We start from the raw sequence: 14,809 nt of genomic DNA on the forward strand, positions 1-14,809 counted from the left end.
AATAAGATAAATAAAATTTGAATGTTAATATTACTAGTAATCTTTGAAATTTAAACCGGATTAAACCGGGTTCTGAGTTTTATGAACCGAATAAAATTGGACTGTGTACCATGAACCAAAAGTATTTGAACATTGAAGAATTTTAAAACAAGATTTAAAACCAAGAAGAAACCAGAAGCCGATGATTGATTCTCAACAAATAAAACAACATCAAGAAACCAAAACAAGCTTTGTTTTCCTCTGGACCGATGAGCTTGCTGTGTCTGTTTATGTAGCGGTTCTCGAGTGCTTAATGAGCCAATCGATGACCGCATCGATGTTTATCGAGTCCTTACACGAGATCATGTAACAGCAAACCTCTCTGTCTGCTACAGAATCAAGCCCTCTGCATAAAAACAATTCAAGTCATATACTTGAATTCAGATTGGTAAGAATGGACTTTGAACAAGAAACTTACAATTGATCAACCAAAGCCTGCTTGGAGAGAGCTTCAGACTTATCTATTTTGTTGCCGAGAATCAGAAGAGGAATTCCATTTAAAGACGGTTTTGTTAACAGATCATTCAGTTCGCTTCTTGATATCGGTACACTATCTCGATCTGCAGCATCAATCACATATCTGCAATATCACCATACAAACATATACCATCAAGATTTTTACATAATAAATAACATGGGATCTTCAAAGATATCAAAAAAGTTTTAAAATATATACACAATAGCAGAAACTCCGCGACAATAACGTTCCCACATAGTACGAAACCTTCGTTGCCCTCCAAGATCCCAAATCTTTATTGTAACATTTCCTTTTGTAACTTTCCTCATGTTAAATCCTACAGTTGGTATCATATCTTCACTGTAACCTCCAGTCTTGAAAAATCCACAGCAAGCAAGAAGTGAAACGCGTAAGATTAGATTTGTCCGATAATACTATTTATCGACTAAAACCTCTGAAGATTCTACTCACAGCAATGGCATTGACAAGAGAAGTCTTCCCAGCATTTTGAAGTCCAACGAGTGACAGCTCCATCTCTTGTTTGAAGAACAAGCTGACACAACAAATATAAGCAAACACAGAATCAAAATCTAATGTTTCCAAAACGTGATTCTGCTATACACTAAAAACATAAGTATAACCAAAAACAACAAAACATTAATAACCAACTAAAAACCATAACTAGAAACAACAAAACAAACATTAATAATCAACTAAAACCAACTTCTTTTAACCATTCTATAATTATCCTCCGTTTCCACAATTCAATCATTAGACAATTTTCTGTTTTACAAGTTTTGGTAATGCATAACAACATCACACAAAGCATCACTACCACAAATGGATTAAAATCTCAATCAACTAAAGAGAATTAATACACAAGAACATATAAATAAGGGTAGATTTCTCAATGAACCAATTCATATAAGGTAACAATAAAAGATACAGCCTAAGAAACTCAAGACAAGTTTGAGATTTTGAAACACAACAAGTGACACCATTTTGTTGACTCTTTGTGAGCAAAATTGGTTTTTGGCAACGTTTTAACTAAACCCAGAACCATAACTATAAACTAGTTCAATGGTATAACAAAAAAGACTGGTTTTTGATACAATTGATAAAAGAAGAAATTTTTACCTCCTGAGCCAATTAAGAAGTGAATCCCAGAGACCCATCTCCAAAGATTTGATCTTTTCGAAGATTCAACACTCGAATTCTGGATTTGGAGATTCAAAATCGAAATAATCGTAGGGCCCTTTTAATGGGTAATGAGAGAAGTAGAGAGAAGAGGAACAAGGAAGAATCTGGACCTTTACTTAAGGTAATAGGATTTGTCAGTTTATGAAAACGGTGTCTCTTCAATCTTGTGTCACGCTATTGTTGCTTTTAGAATTTTGGAGGTCACAATTCTTTTTCGAAATATTTACTCAGAAGTTATATAGAAAGGTTAGAATATTACTAACATATCATACATTTTTTAAAAAATTACTCATATGTTTAGTGTTTTTGTATTATTACAATTAACATCTTTGATTAGTTTTTTTTTAATTGAGATTTTTTTATTCTTTTTTAGTTAAAAAATAATTAACGAAAAATTAGTTTAATTCACGTCATTACGAAAAAAAAATAAAACCACGTCATAAGAGAAAAAAGGAAAAGGAAGACGAAAGATTACGTAACTTATTGTTTCGCGGCAATTTACATGTCACGGCTGAGTTATAATGCTTCACAGAAGACGAAAGGTTGCGTAAATTTACATATTACGGCTGAGTTATAATGCTTCACGGCTGACTTATCACAAGAACCAACTTCACAAGCTTGTTGTGCGTTGTTTCCGAATCTATCTGCACAACTCTACACCCTCTATCATCGGTGTTAAATACATATTTTTGTTTCTTTACCCAATTAGCGAAAACAACAATTACCGGAACCGGATCAATCATATATCGGAACAAGGATGAACGAAAATGAAGAAGAATGAGGAAGACGATGACGAATTAGATGTTCAAAATTTAAGTTCTGGATATCTGTGTTGATGTGAAAAACACATGTGAAGAACAACAAAGTGAAGAACAAGACGAGTAGAAAAAAGACGTTTCATATTTCCTTTGATGATGATGACATGGAATGATGACATGGGATGTTGCATCCTACGTCATTTTTTAATTGATGAAGTGGCAAGTAAGCCACCAAACGAACATGTACTTAAATCAGCCTAATTAAACCAGTCATCAAACAAAACATTAAGTCAGTCGCAACATGAATACTATTACAGTAGTTAAAAAACGAAAAAACAGCTGCCAAATTCAGCCGTTTAATGTCGTAACACAACCGAAAATCTTTAACTTAACCGTATCGTTTAATAAGTCGGCCGTAAAAGCATGTTATTCTAGTAATTAATCTTTCGCTACTAAGTCAGCCGTAATTAGGCCAAGTTTTCCGTTAATCCAGCTCATTACGGCTGATTTATGATACTCCAACATAAATCAGCCATAACGACATCCCATAACTAAGCCCTCTTTGATAACTTAGCCAGCTGGAGAAAGTTAATTCAGCCGTGTCGAAGTAATAACTCAGCCAAATTTTGACAAATCAACCATCGGGTAAAAACTCAGCAGGAACTTAGGCTGGGTTATGCTCTAAGTCAGACATTTTCTCATAACTCAGACAGATTTCATTAAGTCAGTCATAACTCCTAGCTGGGTTATACTCGTAAGTCAGCCGTTTGCTCATAACTCAGTCATTTTTCTTAAATCAGCCACAACATACCGTAACTCAGCTGTCACTGCCGCTGTATCGCTTTACGGCTGAGTTCATTAATACACGTCAGCGATTTCTGACGTGGCGACGCGGTTTGTCTGACGTGGCAACGACATTCTTTGTAATTACGTTTTTCCTATAACGTTTAATAGGGGCACGCTGAGTATACAAAATATACTTGAAATATGACAGTAATAAAAAAAAATATGTATGTTTCTAATCATTTCACCTAATTTGTATGACATTTGAGTAACTTTCCTTTCTTTTTCTTACCGATCTTGTTTTTTTTTTTCCCTTCAAACAAGAATTAACAAATACAATTTGATTTGTTCTTTTTTTTTTCTCGAGAAAACAATTTGATTTGTCTCTCACAAGTCACAAAAAAATATATATATATATATATTCCTTTAAGAAAAATACTTAAGTTATCTCTTAGGGGTCAACCCTTATATTCACCCGTTTATTTCAGCCAATCAAAATTTATCACCAAATAATAATAATTTTTTTTATTTAATTATAAAATTTAATTTGCCACTAAAATAAAATACGTATCAGTTTAGGTTTATTAGAAATGATCAGGTTTTGATTTTATAATTAAACGATATTAAATATCGGTTTAGATTTATAAACGGATTTAGATTTTACAATTAAACGAGGTTAAATGTCAGTTTGGGTTTTAGAAAGAAAAAATACTTAGGTTCACCTAGGCCTGGGCAAAAAACACAGACCCGATATCCGAACCGATACCCGGACCGAAAAAATCGGGTTGAGGCGGGTTAGGGTATTAGAAAATTACCTCATTGGGTAGAGTATTGGTTTACCCGTGGGTATCGGGTCGGGTCGGGGATTACCCGTTACCCATTTAGGATACCCACAAACCCGAAGCAATACACATATGTTTATATATATATATATATATATATATATATATATATATAGATAATTAGATATATAGTCTTATATAGTTATACACTTATATGTATGTCCTAGGTTTTAGGTTTTGTGATTTTTGTCGTTTGAGTTTCCTTCATGCGTACCTTCATATATCGGCAATCGGCTTCTCGATCGAATCACAATATTAAAATTGGAAACCCTCGTTGTGTACTCGGCGACTTTACCGTCACCAACAGCTCTATCGCGAAATCAATCGGAGGTTAGTTCTTCTCTTTTCCGTTTGAATCATTCATTTTTTTACCCTATTTGATTTGTCTTTTTGCTAACACAATTAGGTGAAAGTTATGATTTTTATTGCTTCCTAGATGTCGAAACAAAGATAAAGATTTGAAATTCAAAGTTTTTGTCTTTACATATTGGCTTTAATCGAGTCTCTGAAACGATTACAAAGTCATTCTCTCTGTTTTTTTCACGAGCGCTCAAAACTTGGATCTTCAAAGTTTCAGATTTCAATCGCTTATGGATGGGATATTGAGTTGCAGATTTTATTTTAAGTTTGATATTCATGTTTGGATTTGAGCTTAGTTCACGGTTTTGACTTTTGAGTGATTAAGGTAAGTAACATTTGATTGTTTTTTCTTGTCAGGAGAGAAAGATTCAAAACAAAGTCATCAGTTATGCATCACCGGATCTTGTTCTATGTTTTTCTTTTTCGAATAATCGGATTTATGTGATTTTGGATTGGAATTTACTCTTAACACTTTAGAGTTAAGTAGTCATCTTTGTTATTTTGGATTGGATTTAGTATTTAAATGTCACGTTTGATGTTCTATTCTCTTTATTTGATCATTTGAGTATGTAAAGTGACTTTAAACTTCGGGTATTACCCAAACCGATCCGAACCCGACAATACCTGAACCGGACCAGAACCGAAACCATAGGAATACTCGAATGGACCATAAATTCATTACCCATTCAACCCGAACCCGAACGGGTTTTACCCGAACCCGAACGAATTACCCATATGCCCAGGCCTAGGTTCACCCCTATTCACTCCCTTTATTTCAGCCAATCAGAATCTGCCACCTAATAATAATAAAAAAATTTCATTTAATTATAAAATCTAATTTGCCACTAAAATGAAATTATGTACCGGTTTGGGTTTATTAGAAAGGGTTAGGGTTTAGATTTTATGATTAAACGAGGTTAAATATTAGTTTGGGTTTATAAAGAGATTTAGATTTTACAATTAACAAGGTTAATTGTCGGTTTGGGTTTAGAAAATATGATTAGGGTTTAGATTTTATGATTAAACAAAGTTAAATATCGGTTTGGGTTTATAAACGGATTTAGATTTTAAAATTAAACGAGGTTAAATGTCGGTTCGGGTTTAGAAAGTACGATTATGGTTTAGATTTTTTACGATTAAACGAGTTTAAATGGCGGTTTGTGTTTACAAAGAAGAATTAGGGTTTAGATTTTGTAATTAAACGAGATTATATATCAGTTTGGGTTTATAAAAGAGTGGTTAGAGATTAGATTTAATAATTAAATGAGTTTATTTATTTTTATTATGTGCCGAATTCTGATTGGTTAAAATAAAAGGGGAGTGAATAAAAGGATTCACCCCCATGGGTGAACCCAAGTATTGCTCGACCTTAAAAATACTCAATTTATTTTATATTTACCAAAAAGCTATATAATTTTTTTTTCGTATAAATCAGAAGCAAAAATGTATGTTGTGAGTTATATTGAATCGGTAAATTAGTTTGTGTATATTTTTTACAAAAACAAAAGTTCATGTAGTATTTTAAATAAATAAGTTGGATATTTTTATGAAACTTTCTGTAAAGATAGGTAACCGCGTTTGATGATTCCGTTCACGCCGTTGAGTGCTGTTAAAGCGAAAGATAAAAATCAGAAACCAAAAGCATATCGTGAATTATATTGGATCAATAAATTATTTTATATATATATATTTTAAACAACGATAAAAGGTTATAGAGTTTTTTGAAAAATATTAAATAAGTTGGTACTAAACTAAATTTCAACCAAAATACCACTAAACTAAGTTTTTGTTCCATAAGTACCATCATTAAAAAAAAAAATTAAAAAGATACCACTACAAACTTTTTAGGAAAAAAAAAAAGTCCAAAAACGCAAACAATAAAAATGATTTTTAAGGATTTATAATTCGGCTATATTAATTTATATATCTACAAAACTAAAAAAATTAATTATATACCTATAGTTTTTGTATTATTAGTTCTCTCTCATGTACAAGTTGGACATCGATTTTTGTATTTGATTCTTACAATATTGTTCATCAAATAGGGTAAGACATATTATGAGTTATATGATTATCTATTAGGTTAACATGATAACAATATATATATATATATATATATATATATATATATTTATTTATATTTATATATATCATAAATTTATAAATAAATTGTTTTAGATCATATTGTATCGCGATAAATTTATAATTTATGTGATAAATATGAATTTCTCACGTTAACTTATTTATTATATCATATACGACAAAATAAAACTTTGCCCCAAAAAAAACAAAAAAAAATACAACAAAATAAAGAGTTACATATAGTATATATTTGTGTAGATAACTATTTGATTAACATGTTAACTAGTATAATATCATAATAAAATCTTATATTATGTGTTAAATATATATTTATCATGTTAAATCAGTTATCATATTTATACATAATTATGATAGAATGCATATTTATGCATAATTACTACATTTTGGTTTCCATTTTTGTTCGTCTGGTTTGTTTCTTCGCGAGGGTCTGATTCTTTGGTGCAGCTCTAGCGTCTAAGGGTTCGATGTGAAGGTTCGTGGGAGTTTTCATGATTCATCTGGCAGTTTTAGAGGTTATGAGCTATTTGGTGTAAGATCTCTTTTTTTCGTTTCCTTGTTTTATATCTTTTTGTTTGTTTCCTCTTACTTTTGAAGTTTTGTTTCACTCTTTTGGGCTTATGTCTCCCTCTTTCCGTCTTTCGGGTTGTGTTTTCAAGGGTTTCTTATTTTTCCGTCGTCGGCTCTTGTAATATTTCAAAATGTATCTTTCCTTAGTGCATGTATTAAAAAAAAACTTCATAACTAAGATTGTTTGCATGACAAATTTTTTCATTTAACTTATTTATTTATTACGCATGTTTAGGAACCCTAAACACGGATATAATAATATGTGTTCACGATACATACAAAACCATAATTATCTCAGAATCAATAATACTTGTGTAACAAACAAGACACACATATTTGTCCTGATGCATGGTTACATCAAGAACAGAAAATTAAAATTACACACGTATATCTAACAAGTAGGACCAATTTAACAAGAAGTTGGTTTAATATTTTTATTTTTGTAAATACTATACTAATGACGTGGTTTAGGAGCAGGAGAAGGAGAAGAGGAAGAAAGAAGAGAGGAGAAAAGATGATCGGCTAGGATTTGATTAGCCGAATCGGACGGATGAAATGCGTCCCAGAAGACAAAGTCTTCACGATTTTTACACATCTTAGAATTGGGAAGACAAAGACCTCCAACACTTGTATCCACATTGCAACACGACGTGTTTGATATCTTAAACCCTGCGGTTTATTGTAAAATCACAAATGTGTTATCGAACAAAAATACAAATTAGTATTTTAACAAACAGAAAAATCAGAACGCAAACTAAATTGTATATTGTGACTTGTGAGACATCCCAAACTTCTTTTCTACTATCTTTGTATCTCTTGAAATAATTACCTATTCAAATTATATGTAATTTATCCTAACGAATACAAAACATATTAAGTATAACATAAAACCACGTTTGCGTAAGTTATGGTTTCAAATTATTGTAAATATTGCGAAATTACTAAAATTTACTAACTTATTCGAAATAGCCGATCTTGAATTTGACCTAGTTGATCCGAATTACAGTTCATGATTTAGATACTGAAACTAATCAAATCCGACCGATTTCATGAATCTCTTCTACCATATTTTGTTCAATGTACTATAAGTACTATTTAGAAGTATATGTTTTCGACTCGTTATGGTATGTTTGGTTATCCGATATGAACACCCCTAACGCAAATGCAAACGCTTTGATTCCAAGAAATGACTAGTTTTTTTTTTTTTTTTCTTTCTATATTTACCGTAGTGAGTAGGATTGTTGATGAGGTCGAGAACGGCAGGATAAGTGTCGGCGAAGGCGAATTTAGCTCCGGGAAGGCGTTTGTTGAGATCTAGAAGAAGCTTCTTAGTTCTTGAGTTGAATTCCAATACCCACTCGTTGACACGCTTCAGGCACATGCCTGTCTTCGACTTCACTCTTTGTGATGGGATACAGCCCAATGGACCTAGCCCATGAAATATTACTTTCCTCGCTCCTAATTTGTATATTGTCTGCTCCACCAAATTTCAGTTATTTCATGGTTTAATGAAACAAATAACTTGTCCAAAAAAAAAATTAAACAAATAGCTCAAATATAAGATTCAATAGAGTAAATGTCTTTAACCTAGTAATTATGTTTGGTAATAAAAATATAACTACCTTTTTGTATTATTACGTGCGCAGATTTTGACAAATAGCACTATTTATTTATCTAACAGGGTCAGAAAACATACAATGTTATTTATTCATATTAAGGTGTTTATTTTCAAAATTACATGCATCATGAAAAAATAATATGTGATGTGATTAGCTTATGAACCTTTTTATCTTATAAATCTCCCACTAATAAAATGTTAAGATTTATCAAACTAGAAAAAAATATTAGTCGTCAAGACATAACATTAACTATAATTTATTTTTTATCAGAAAAAAATCTCTAATTTAGTACACTATCATTTGTTTTTTCACGTAAATAAATGAAATTTTTAGTCATAGTTATAATACATATCTAAAAGAGACAGAATATTCATTAACAAAAATAGGATATAGAAGTATCAAAAAAGTTGTTTCTAAAAGATACTTAAACCATGCATACAAGCACTTGTAGTGTATATTGGCTAGCTTAATATAACAAACTAATAATAATGCTGGAGAAAAATAAATAAGAAAAAGACAGTGCAGACGACCAACCAATTTGTTCACTAGAAGCTCTCTCTTTTGATATTTCTGATTTAGAAAACAAAAGAAAAAGAAAATTAGAAGTTGGTTTGAATAATACCGTAAGCTGATTGTCTAGGGTTGAGGTCAAGAGTTCGACAAACTCGTCATGTGTATATTGCTGCCCATCTGCCATAAATGGCTGCAAGAAATTGTTTACATAATCGTTGCTTCCTATTTAAAATGAAGGAAAAGTAATTAATAATACTTTTCTAGAAAATGAAATAATAAGAAATAAGAAACTATAGATAAAGCCAAGTTATGTAAATTTTAATTTATACCCAAACCAATGAAGTACATGGCATCATTTACATGCTTGTTCGCAGCTCCATCTCCGATTTTCGCCCTAATAACTTCTTTAGATTTCTTGAAATAATTTATTTGATCATTGAACGTCAGCCTTTGGATCTGCTCCATCAGAATAATACTACATATAATTAATATTAAAATACTTAAATTTTTTAAATTCTTACAAGAATATATAGAAAAGGAGAAGTAATACAAAGTAAATGCCAGTTTCATTGAGAATTCCAGCTCCTCCGGATGCGTAATTAATACCACTGAGAAATGCATCGTCGTTTTGTGATAACGATAGATATGGTGGTGGCGATGGAATCCCAAGCTTTGTAGCTATAATAAACAAATAAATGTTTTTGGAGATGTGAAAAATAGATATAAATGTTTATGAAGTTTTAAATATATCTTTATAAAATACAAATATTAAAAACCATAACTATAGTGAGTCTAAAAGCTATACAATAACAATCATATATATTCGAACAAACAAAACCAAAATCAAACCTTATTTTTAGTATGTTATATGTATATGTGCATCACAAAAACACGAGCAGAAGTAGAAGATGAATGTTGTGTATAAATAGATGGCCACATAAATGTACATGAAAATGTATGTATGCATATATTTAGAAGCACATAGTTAAAAGGAGAAAGAGAGAGAGATAAAGCACATATGATATCGCCGATAGTCCGACCGTTGGTGAATCTTCCGGTAACTTTACCGCCAGAGAAATCAACTCCATAATATGGAAAGTCTGCTCTTGCTAGCGAATATTGCAAATAATTGTTGTTACCAACTTCGGTTAGCGAGTCGCCGAATATATAGGTTACAAGGGACGACGTTGAGGCTGGTTGTGCGGTTGCATAGGCGGAGATGATGATGGCTAGAGCCAGCCTTAGGATCATCATTGTGTTTTGTGTTGATTTCACTCTTTCTTGATCAGTTACTTGTTCTCTAATTTGGACAGAATGTATGTAAGCGAATGTTGAATATATATAGTGATGATGAATTCATTTTTAATAATTTATTGTTCTATTGGTTATGACCATTACAACAAGTTTCTACATATAAAAATTAGGTGGTTGTTTTCTTAACTAATAAATCTTTTGATGTTTACATTAATCTATTGATTGTTCTCGAAAAATGAATTTTCTAGAGAAACATCACGGTTGGGAAAAGATGGCACATGATACATCTACTTTAGGTTAGACTCCGATCCTAACGTTTTGAGAACAATTGTTTGGAACATCTTCGTAAGAATCCGTGCACATTTTCATTGTACTAAAAACCTTTCGGTTAGAATTGCATTCAAACTTCGGTATTGTGTAATACGATATAGCGGTGAGCAACTTGGGTAGTTGGGTTATAATTCGGTTTGGTTATTTTTGGTTTGATAGAAATATTAAGTGACATATTATTGTATTTTTAGCGTAGATACTAACTTATGTAATATGACTATAATTTTTAGCGTAAATAATAATTTATATAATATGATTTTAGCGCAAACCATTTGTAATTCGGTTTAACTAAAAATATATGTAAATACTAACTTATGTAATATGATTATAATTTTTAATATATAACATAAAAAAATATAAGGCTAATTAATAAACTTTTATTTTATTCAATTTATTTTGGTTCGATTACACCAAATTAAATTGGTTTCGGTTCAGTTTTGGTTACAAAATTTTCGAATTTAAGATAATAAAACCAACGATTTATAAAAAAACGTTCTCGCTGCTTTTGGTCCAGTTAGGTTTTTACAATTTATGGTTTATTCTCAATTCTAATCTGCATGGATACATAGCTATATCTCACACTGTCACACATATGACGTATCTATGGTCATACTTAATTATATAAAAAAACTAGATTTTAAACCGCGGTACACAGCGGGATGATTTAATTTTAAAGTTAGTATAAAAATATTTTGTAAAATTGTATCTTCTTATAACATATTTATTTATATTATAGTTTACAATTGTTATTAAGTAACGGTGTACCACGAGTCCACTAAACAATTATTAATAAACTGAGGATTTTACCTGAATTAAAACGGTATATAAATATAGATTCAAATTAGTCCGCCATATAAATCTTTTCCGAAATATAACCCGTTCCGTAATTTCTTAACCCGTGATTTATTTTTATTTCAAAATTTAATGATTATTTATTATATATAAAAGTTTATAAATCATATCATTCTGTAAGACATTTATATTTTAATAAACTGAAGATTTAATCTATACTATTAATTGGGAAGCATTGCAAAATAAATAACCTCATTAAGGGTAAAGTATTACATTGAATGCCATTGGAAATTTTTCAATCTATGACTAACTAAAAGATTTCGTCAAGGGGTATAATGGACAATTTGACTATCACTAACACACGGATCTTGGATCCTATAGTCGGATCTCCATTCGGTAAAATACGCGGGTCTCGGATCTACAAACGGTAAAACACGCGGATCCTGCATAATAATCATAGTGGGCTTTCGAGTAAATAGGCCCAATACGATGCCTGATATTTATGATCGAGATCTACAGAAATTAAAGTTAAAATAAATTAGAATCAATACCTTCACGTATATTTCCATAACAAGAAAATCTAAAAATTCGAATTAGAATATATCACTTCTTCTATATTTCTATAACTACCCAATCCCATATATTACGTTGATTAAAAGAAAACTTATTCCTAGATTTTCGATTTCATTTATGAGTTTTTACCACAATTAATAAAATCCGTTTATATCCATATTTAGTAATGAGTTTTACCAAAAAAAGAAGGAAATCTATATATTCGATTTAAACAAAAATCAGTTCACCGATCTTTCTATAACAACCAAATCCCATATATGCAAATCTAAGAAGAAACAAAAAATGACATTTACGTATTTAAAGATATTACCAAAACAAACGTATCTCATAAATTTCGTATACAAAATAAGGATAGATAGTAAAGGTAACAATAATTCTTTCAAAAATATTCAAATTTGAAGGTTGTTTTCAATCTGATTCGAATTCAGTTAATATATTTTCCAAATATAACAATAACTATATATTCATTAAATCTCAAATCAAGTATATACCTTAAAACTTTATTTAAAAAATGGATTTGCAAATATATTCTTTTGATCTAATAGGTCTAACCCTAGCCGACCTCTTTTTCCTATAAATATAGAATATCTAATAACATTTTCAATACTCATTAAACTTTCAAACGACCCCTAACCTTTTGCTACTCCTTTTAAAAAAAATGGCTGCAAAAGACCAATTTTGCTACTTCGTTTCTCATTTCTAACAATGGATGAAATCTTGGTATCACCAATCTTGCTAACATCAAACCTTTCAAGACAAGCTATAGAATCCAAGTGAAATCGTTCATTCGTGTAAAGGTGATTAATGCATATCAAACAATGGCAAAAAAATTTGTACTTTGCATCTCTTATTTAGTACTTTCATATTAGCATATACTAGGGAAAAACAAAGTTTTCTATATGAAGCAACCACAATTAGACTGGTAAATATGCAAATCTAAAAAACAGAGTGTCTAAATTATGATCTCACTAACCTCTAACATATAGATTTCTGAAAAGCTCCAATGACTGATAGCCTCCTCTATATCTTTATGTTACTCGCAATTTACGCTTGACCTTGATACATTCAAATTTGTTTGTAACATGTTTAAATTTTTGGGTAATAGCTATTGTTTTCTAATAATCATATTAGTTTTTTTTTCTTTGTTTATCCTCTTCTTCCATTAACATCACTATATTTGTAGTATATTGAAATATATATATAGAAGCTAAATTAAGTAGAACTCTTTTCAAGACCAAAAAAAACAAAATATACGGTTAAAAATTTATGGGTTAAAAAAATAGTTCGGTAAACTGGAGCTTTAATGTTCATCTTGCTTCTGTAGCTAACGACAAAAACTACACGAAATCAAATCCGTGTTAGTTGATTTAATTCACTGAACAAAAATTTGAATATTCAATTGACAATAATTACCCATTGAAGATCTAGCTTCTTGAAAATCCTTGGACAAAGATAACATAAAAATTCACAGATTGGGAATTGAACAAACATATTAAAAATCAGTAGAACTATATATCTGATTTAATAATATCCTTACCACTTTAAAGAATTCACGATTTGCAACGCAGTATAAACGGAGACGCAATAGCTGTCGCAATTGATTCTTTGATCGAGCCATGTTCTTAGTTTTTTTTTTTTTTTTTTTTTTATGTTATTAGTTTTGTTCGGTGGGTTTTCCTTTTTGTTTTAAAGATGAGACAACGATTGTTCCTTTTACAAAAAAATTTCTCTGGATTTTATTAATAAGACAACATACATCAGCAAGAGTACATAATGGGTTTACAAAATTAAGCAGCCCATGAAAAGCCCAGTCGATGATACGCTAAGGAAGAAGAAGAGATATCTTCACTCAGACACGTGTTAGGCAGTAAGAAGCAACAAGGACAACAACGATTGTTCTGTAATAAAATAAAAATCTGTCCAAATAAATTCATTAATATTAAATGGGTGAAGGATGCATTTATTAAACACATAACTTCTCCCACTGTTCAAATTATATGTTCTGCACCATATCTAACGCTAATTATTTTTTAAATTCTCAACTTTCAATTCTAAAACTAATCAAATAGAAAATACAAACTTTTGCACCAAACTATTTTTAAAGCACAAAATATAATTCTACAATTATTATGCTAAGTTTATGGTATCTATACTATTTTATAATTCACTAACCCAACAAAATATATTAATACAAACTTTATGCAAAAATATTCATTAAAACACTTCTCCCGCACGAACGTGCGGGTCAGGATCTAGTATGTATTAAAACGGCATGTTAATGATATTTTAAAATTTTAAAATATTGTTATTAAATAACATTATACCACGGGACAATTTTTGGTTTTATACAATCATTTTTAAATGAGACTTATTTAATATGTCTAATATTGGTGGTATTAAAAAAACAAAAGGATTTAATCCGTATTGAAGCGGCAGATTAATGATATCTAATCTTTTTATTATTGTTGATTCAAAAATCCGTCCCGCCAAACTCTTTCCGCCAAAAAACTCATTTATTTTATTAATGTTGATCTTATTTATGATATGATTCTGAATCATTGTCTAAATATTTTAATCGATGTAGAACGTTGAACACACATTTTCGTCAATTGGATAATA

At 30.5% G+C, this 14,809-nt stretch overlaps 2 protein-coding genes and 1 long non-coding RNA gene across 3 annotated transcripts; all 3 read right to left on the reverse strand.

The window, feature by feature from the left end:
* Positions 1-7: 7 nt before the first annotated feature.
* Positions 8-1,855, reverse strand: LOC9304606 (ADP-ribosylation factor-like protein 8c). The gene is made up of 5 exons (XM_002870507.2): positions 1,634-1,855; positions 968-1,049; positions 716-870; positions 458-619; positions 8-385 (listed from the first exon to the last, which is right to left on the reverse strand). The coding sequence occupies exons 1-5, from the start codon at positions 1,669-1,671 to the stop codon at positions 268-270; spliced, it is 555 nt and encodes a 184-aa protein (XP_002870553.1). The 5' UTR covers positions 1,672-1,855; the 3' UTR covers positions 8-267.
* A 5,535-nt stretch (positions 1,856-7,390) lies between these two features.
* On the reverse strand, positions 7,391-10,606 carry LOC9306625 (GDSL esterase/lipase At5g37690). The gene is made up of 6 exons (XM_021016712.1): positions 10,258-10,606; positions 9,792-9,919; positions 9,571-9,697; positions 9,351-9,463; positions 8,334-8,583; positions 7,391-7,778 (listed from the first exon to the last, which is right to left on the reverse strand). Exons 1-6 carry the CDS (start codon positions 10,493-10,495, stop codon positions 7,564-7,566), a joined length of 1,071 nt encoding a protein of 356 aa, XP_020872371.1. The 5' UTR covers positions 10,496-10,606; the 3' UTR covers positions 7,391-7,563.
* Positions 10,607-11,838: 1,232 nt separating this feature from the next.
* LOC110226784 lies at positions 11,839-13,830 on the reverse strand. Its single transcript, XR_002330700.1, has 3 exons — positions 13,728-13,830; positions 13,164-13,245; positions 11,839-12,130 (listed from the first exon to the last, which is right to left on the reverse strand). It is a non-coding gene; the product is annotated as an uncharacterized LOC110226784 (long non-coding RNA).
* Between the last annotated feature and the right edge of the window lie 979 nt (positions 13,831-14,809).

This window comes from Arabidopsis lyrata (genome assembly GCF_000004255.2).
Source record: "Arabidopsis lyrata subsp. lyrata unplaced genomic scaffold ARALYscaffold_7, whole genome shotgun sequence".
NCBI lineage: Eukaryota > Viridiplantae > Streptophyta > Magnoliopsida > Brassicales > Brassicaceae > Arabidopsis > Arabidopsis lyrata.

Coding starts and splice junctions, on each gene's coding strand:
- LOC9304606 (XM_002870507.2), bottom strand. CDS start 1,671: ATGGGTCTCTGGGATTCACTTCTTAATTGGCTCAGGAG. Junction 620..715: donor CGCGGAGTTTCTGCTATTGT/GTATATATTTTA, acceptor GTGATATTGCAG/ATATGTGATTGATGCTGCAG. Junction 386..457: donor CAGGCTTTGGTTGATCAATT/GTAAGTTTCTTG, acceptor GTTTTTATGCAG/AGGGCTTGATTCTGTAGCAG.
- LOC9306625 (XM_021016712.1), bottom strand. CDS start 10,495: ATGATGATCCTAAGGCTGGCTCTAGCCATCATCATCTCCGCCTATGCA. Junction 9,920..10,257: donor GACTATCGGCGATATCATAT/GTGCTTTATCTC, acceptor TGTTTATTATAG/CTACAAAGCTTGGGATTCCA. Junction 7,779..8,333: donor CAACAATCCTACTCACTACG/GTAAATATAGAA, acceptor AATAAACCGCAG/GGTTTAAGATATCAAACACG.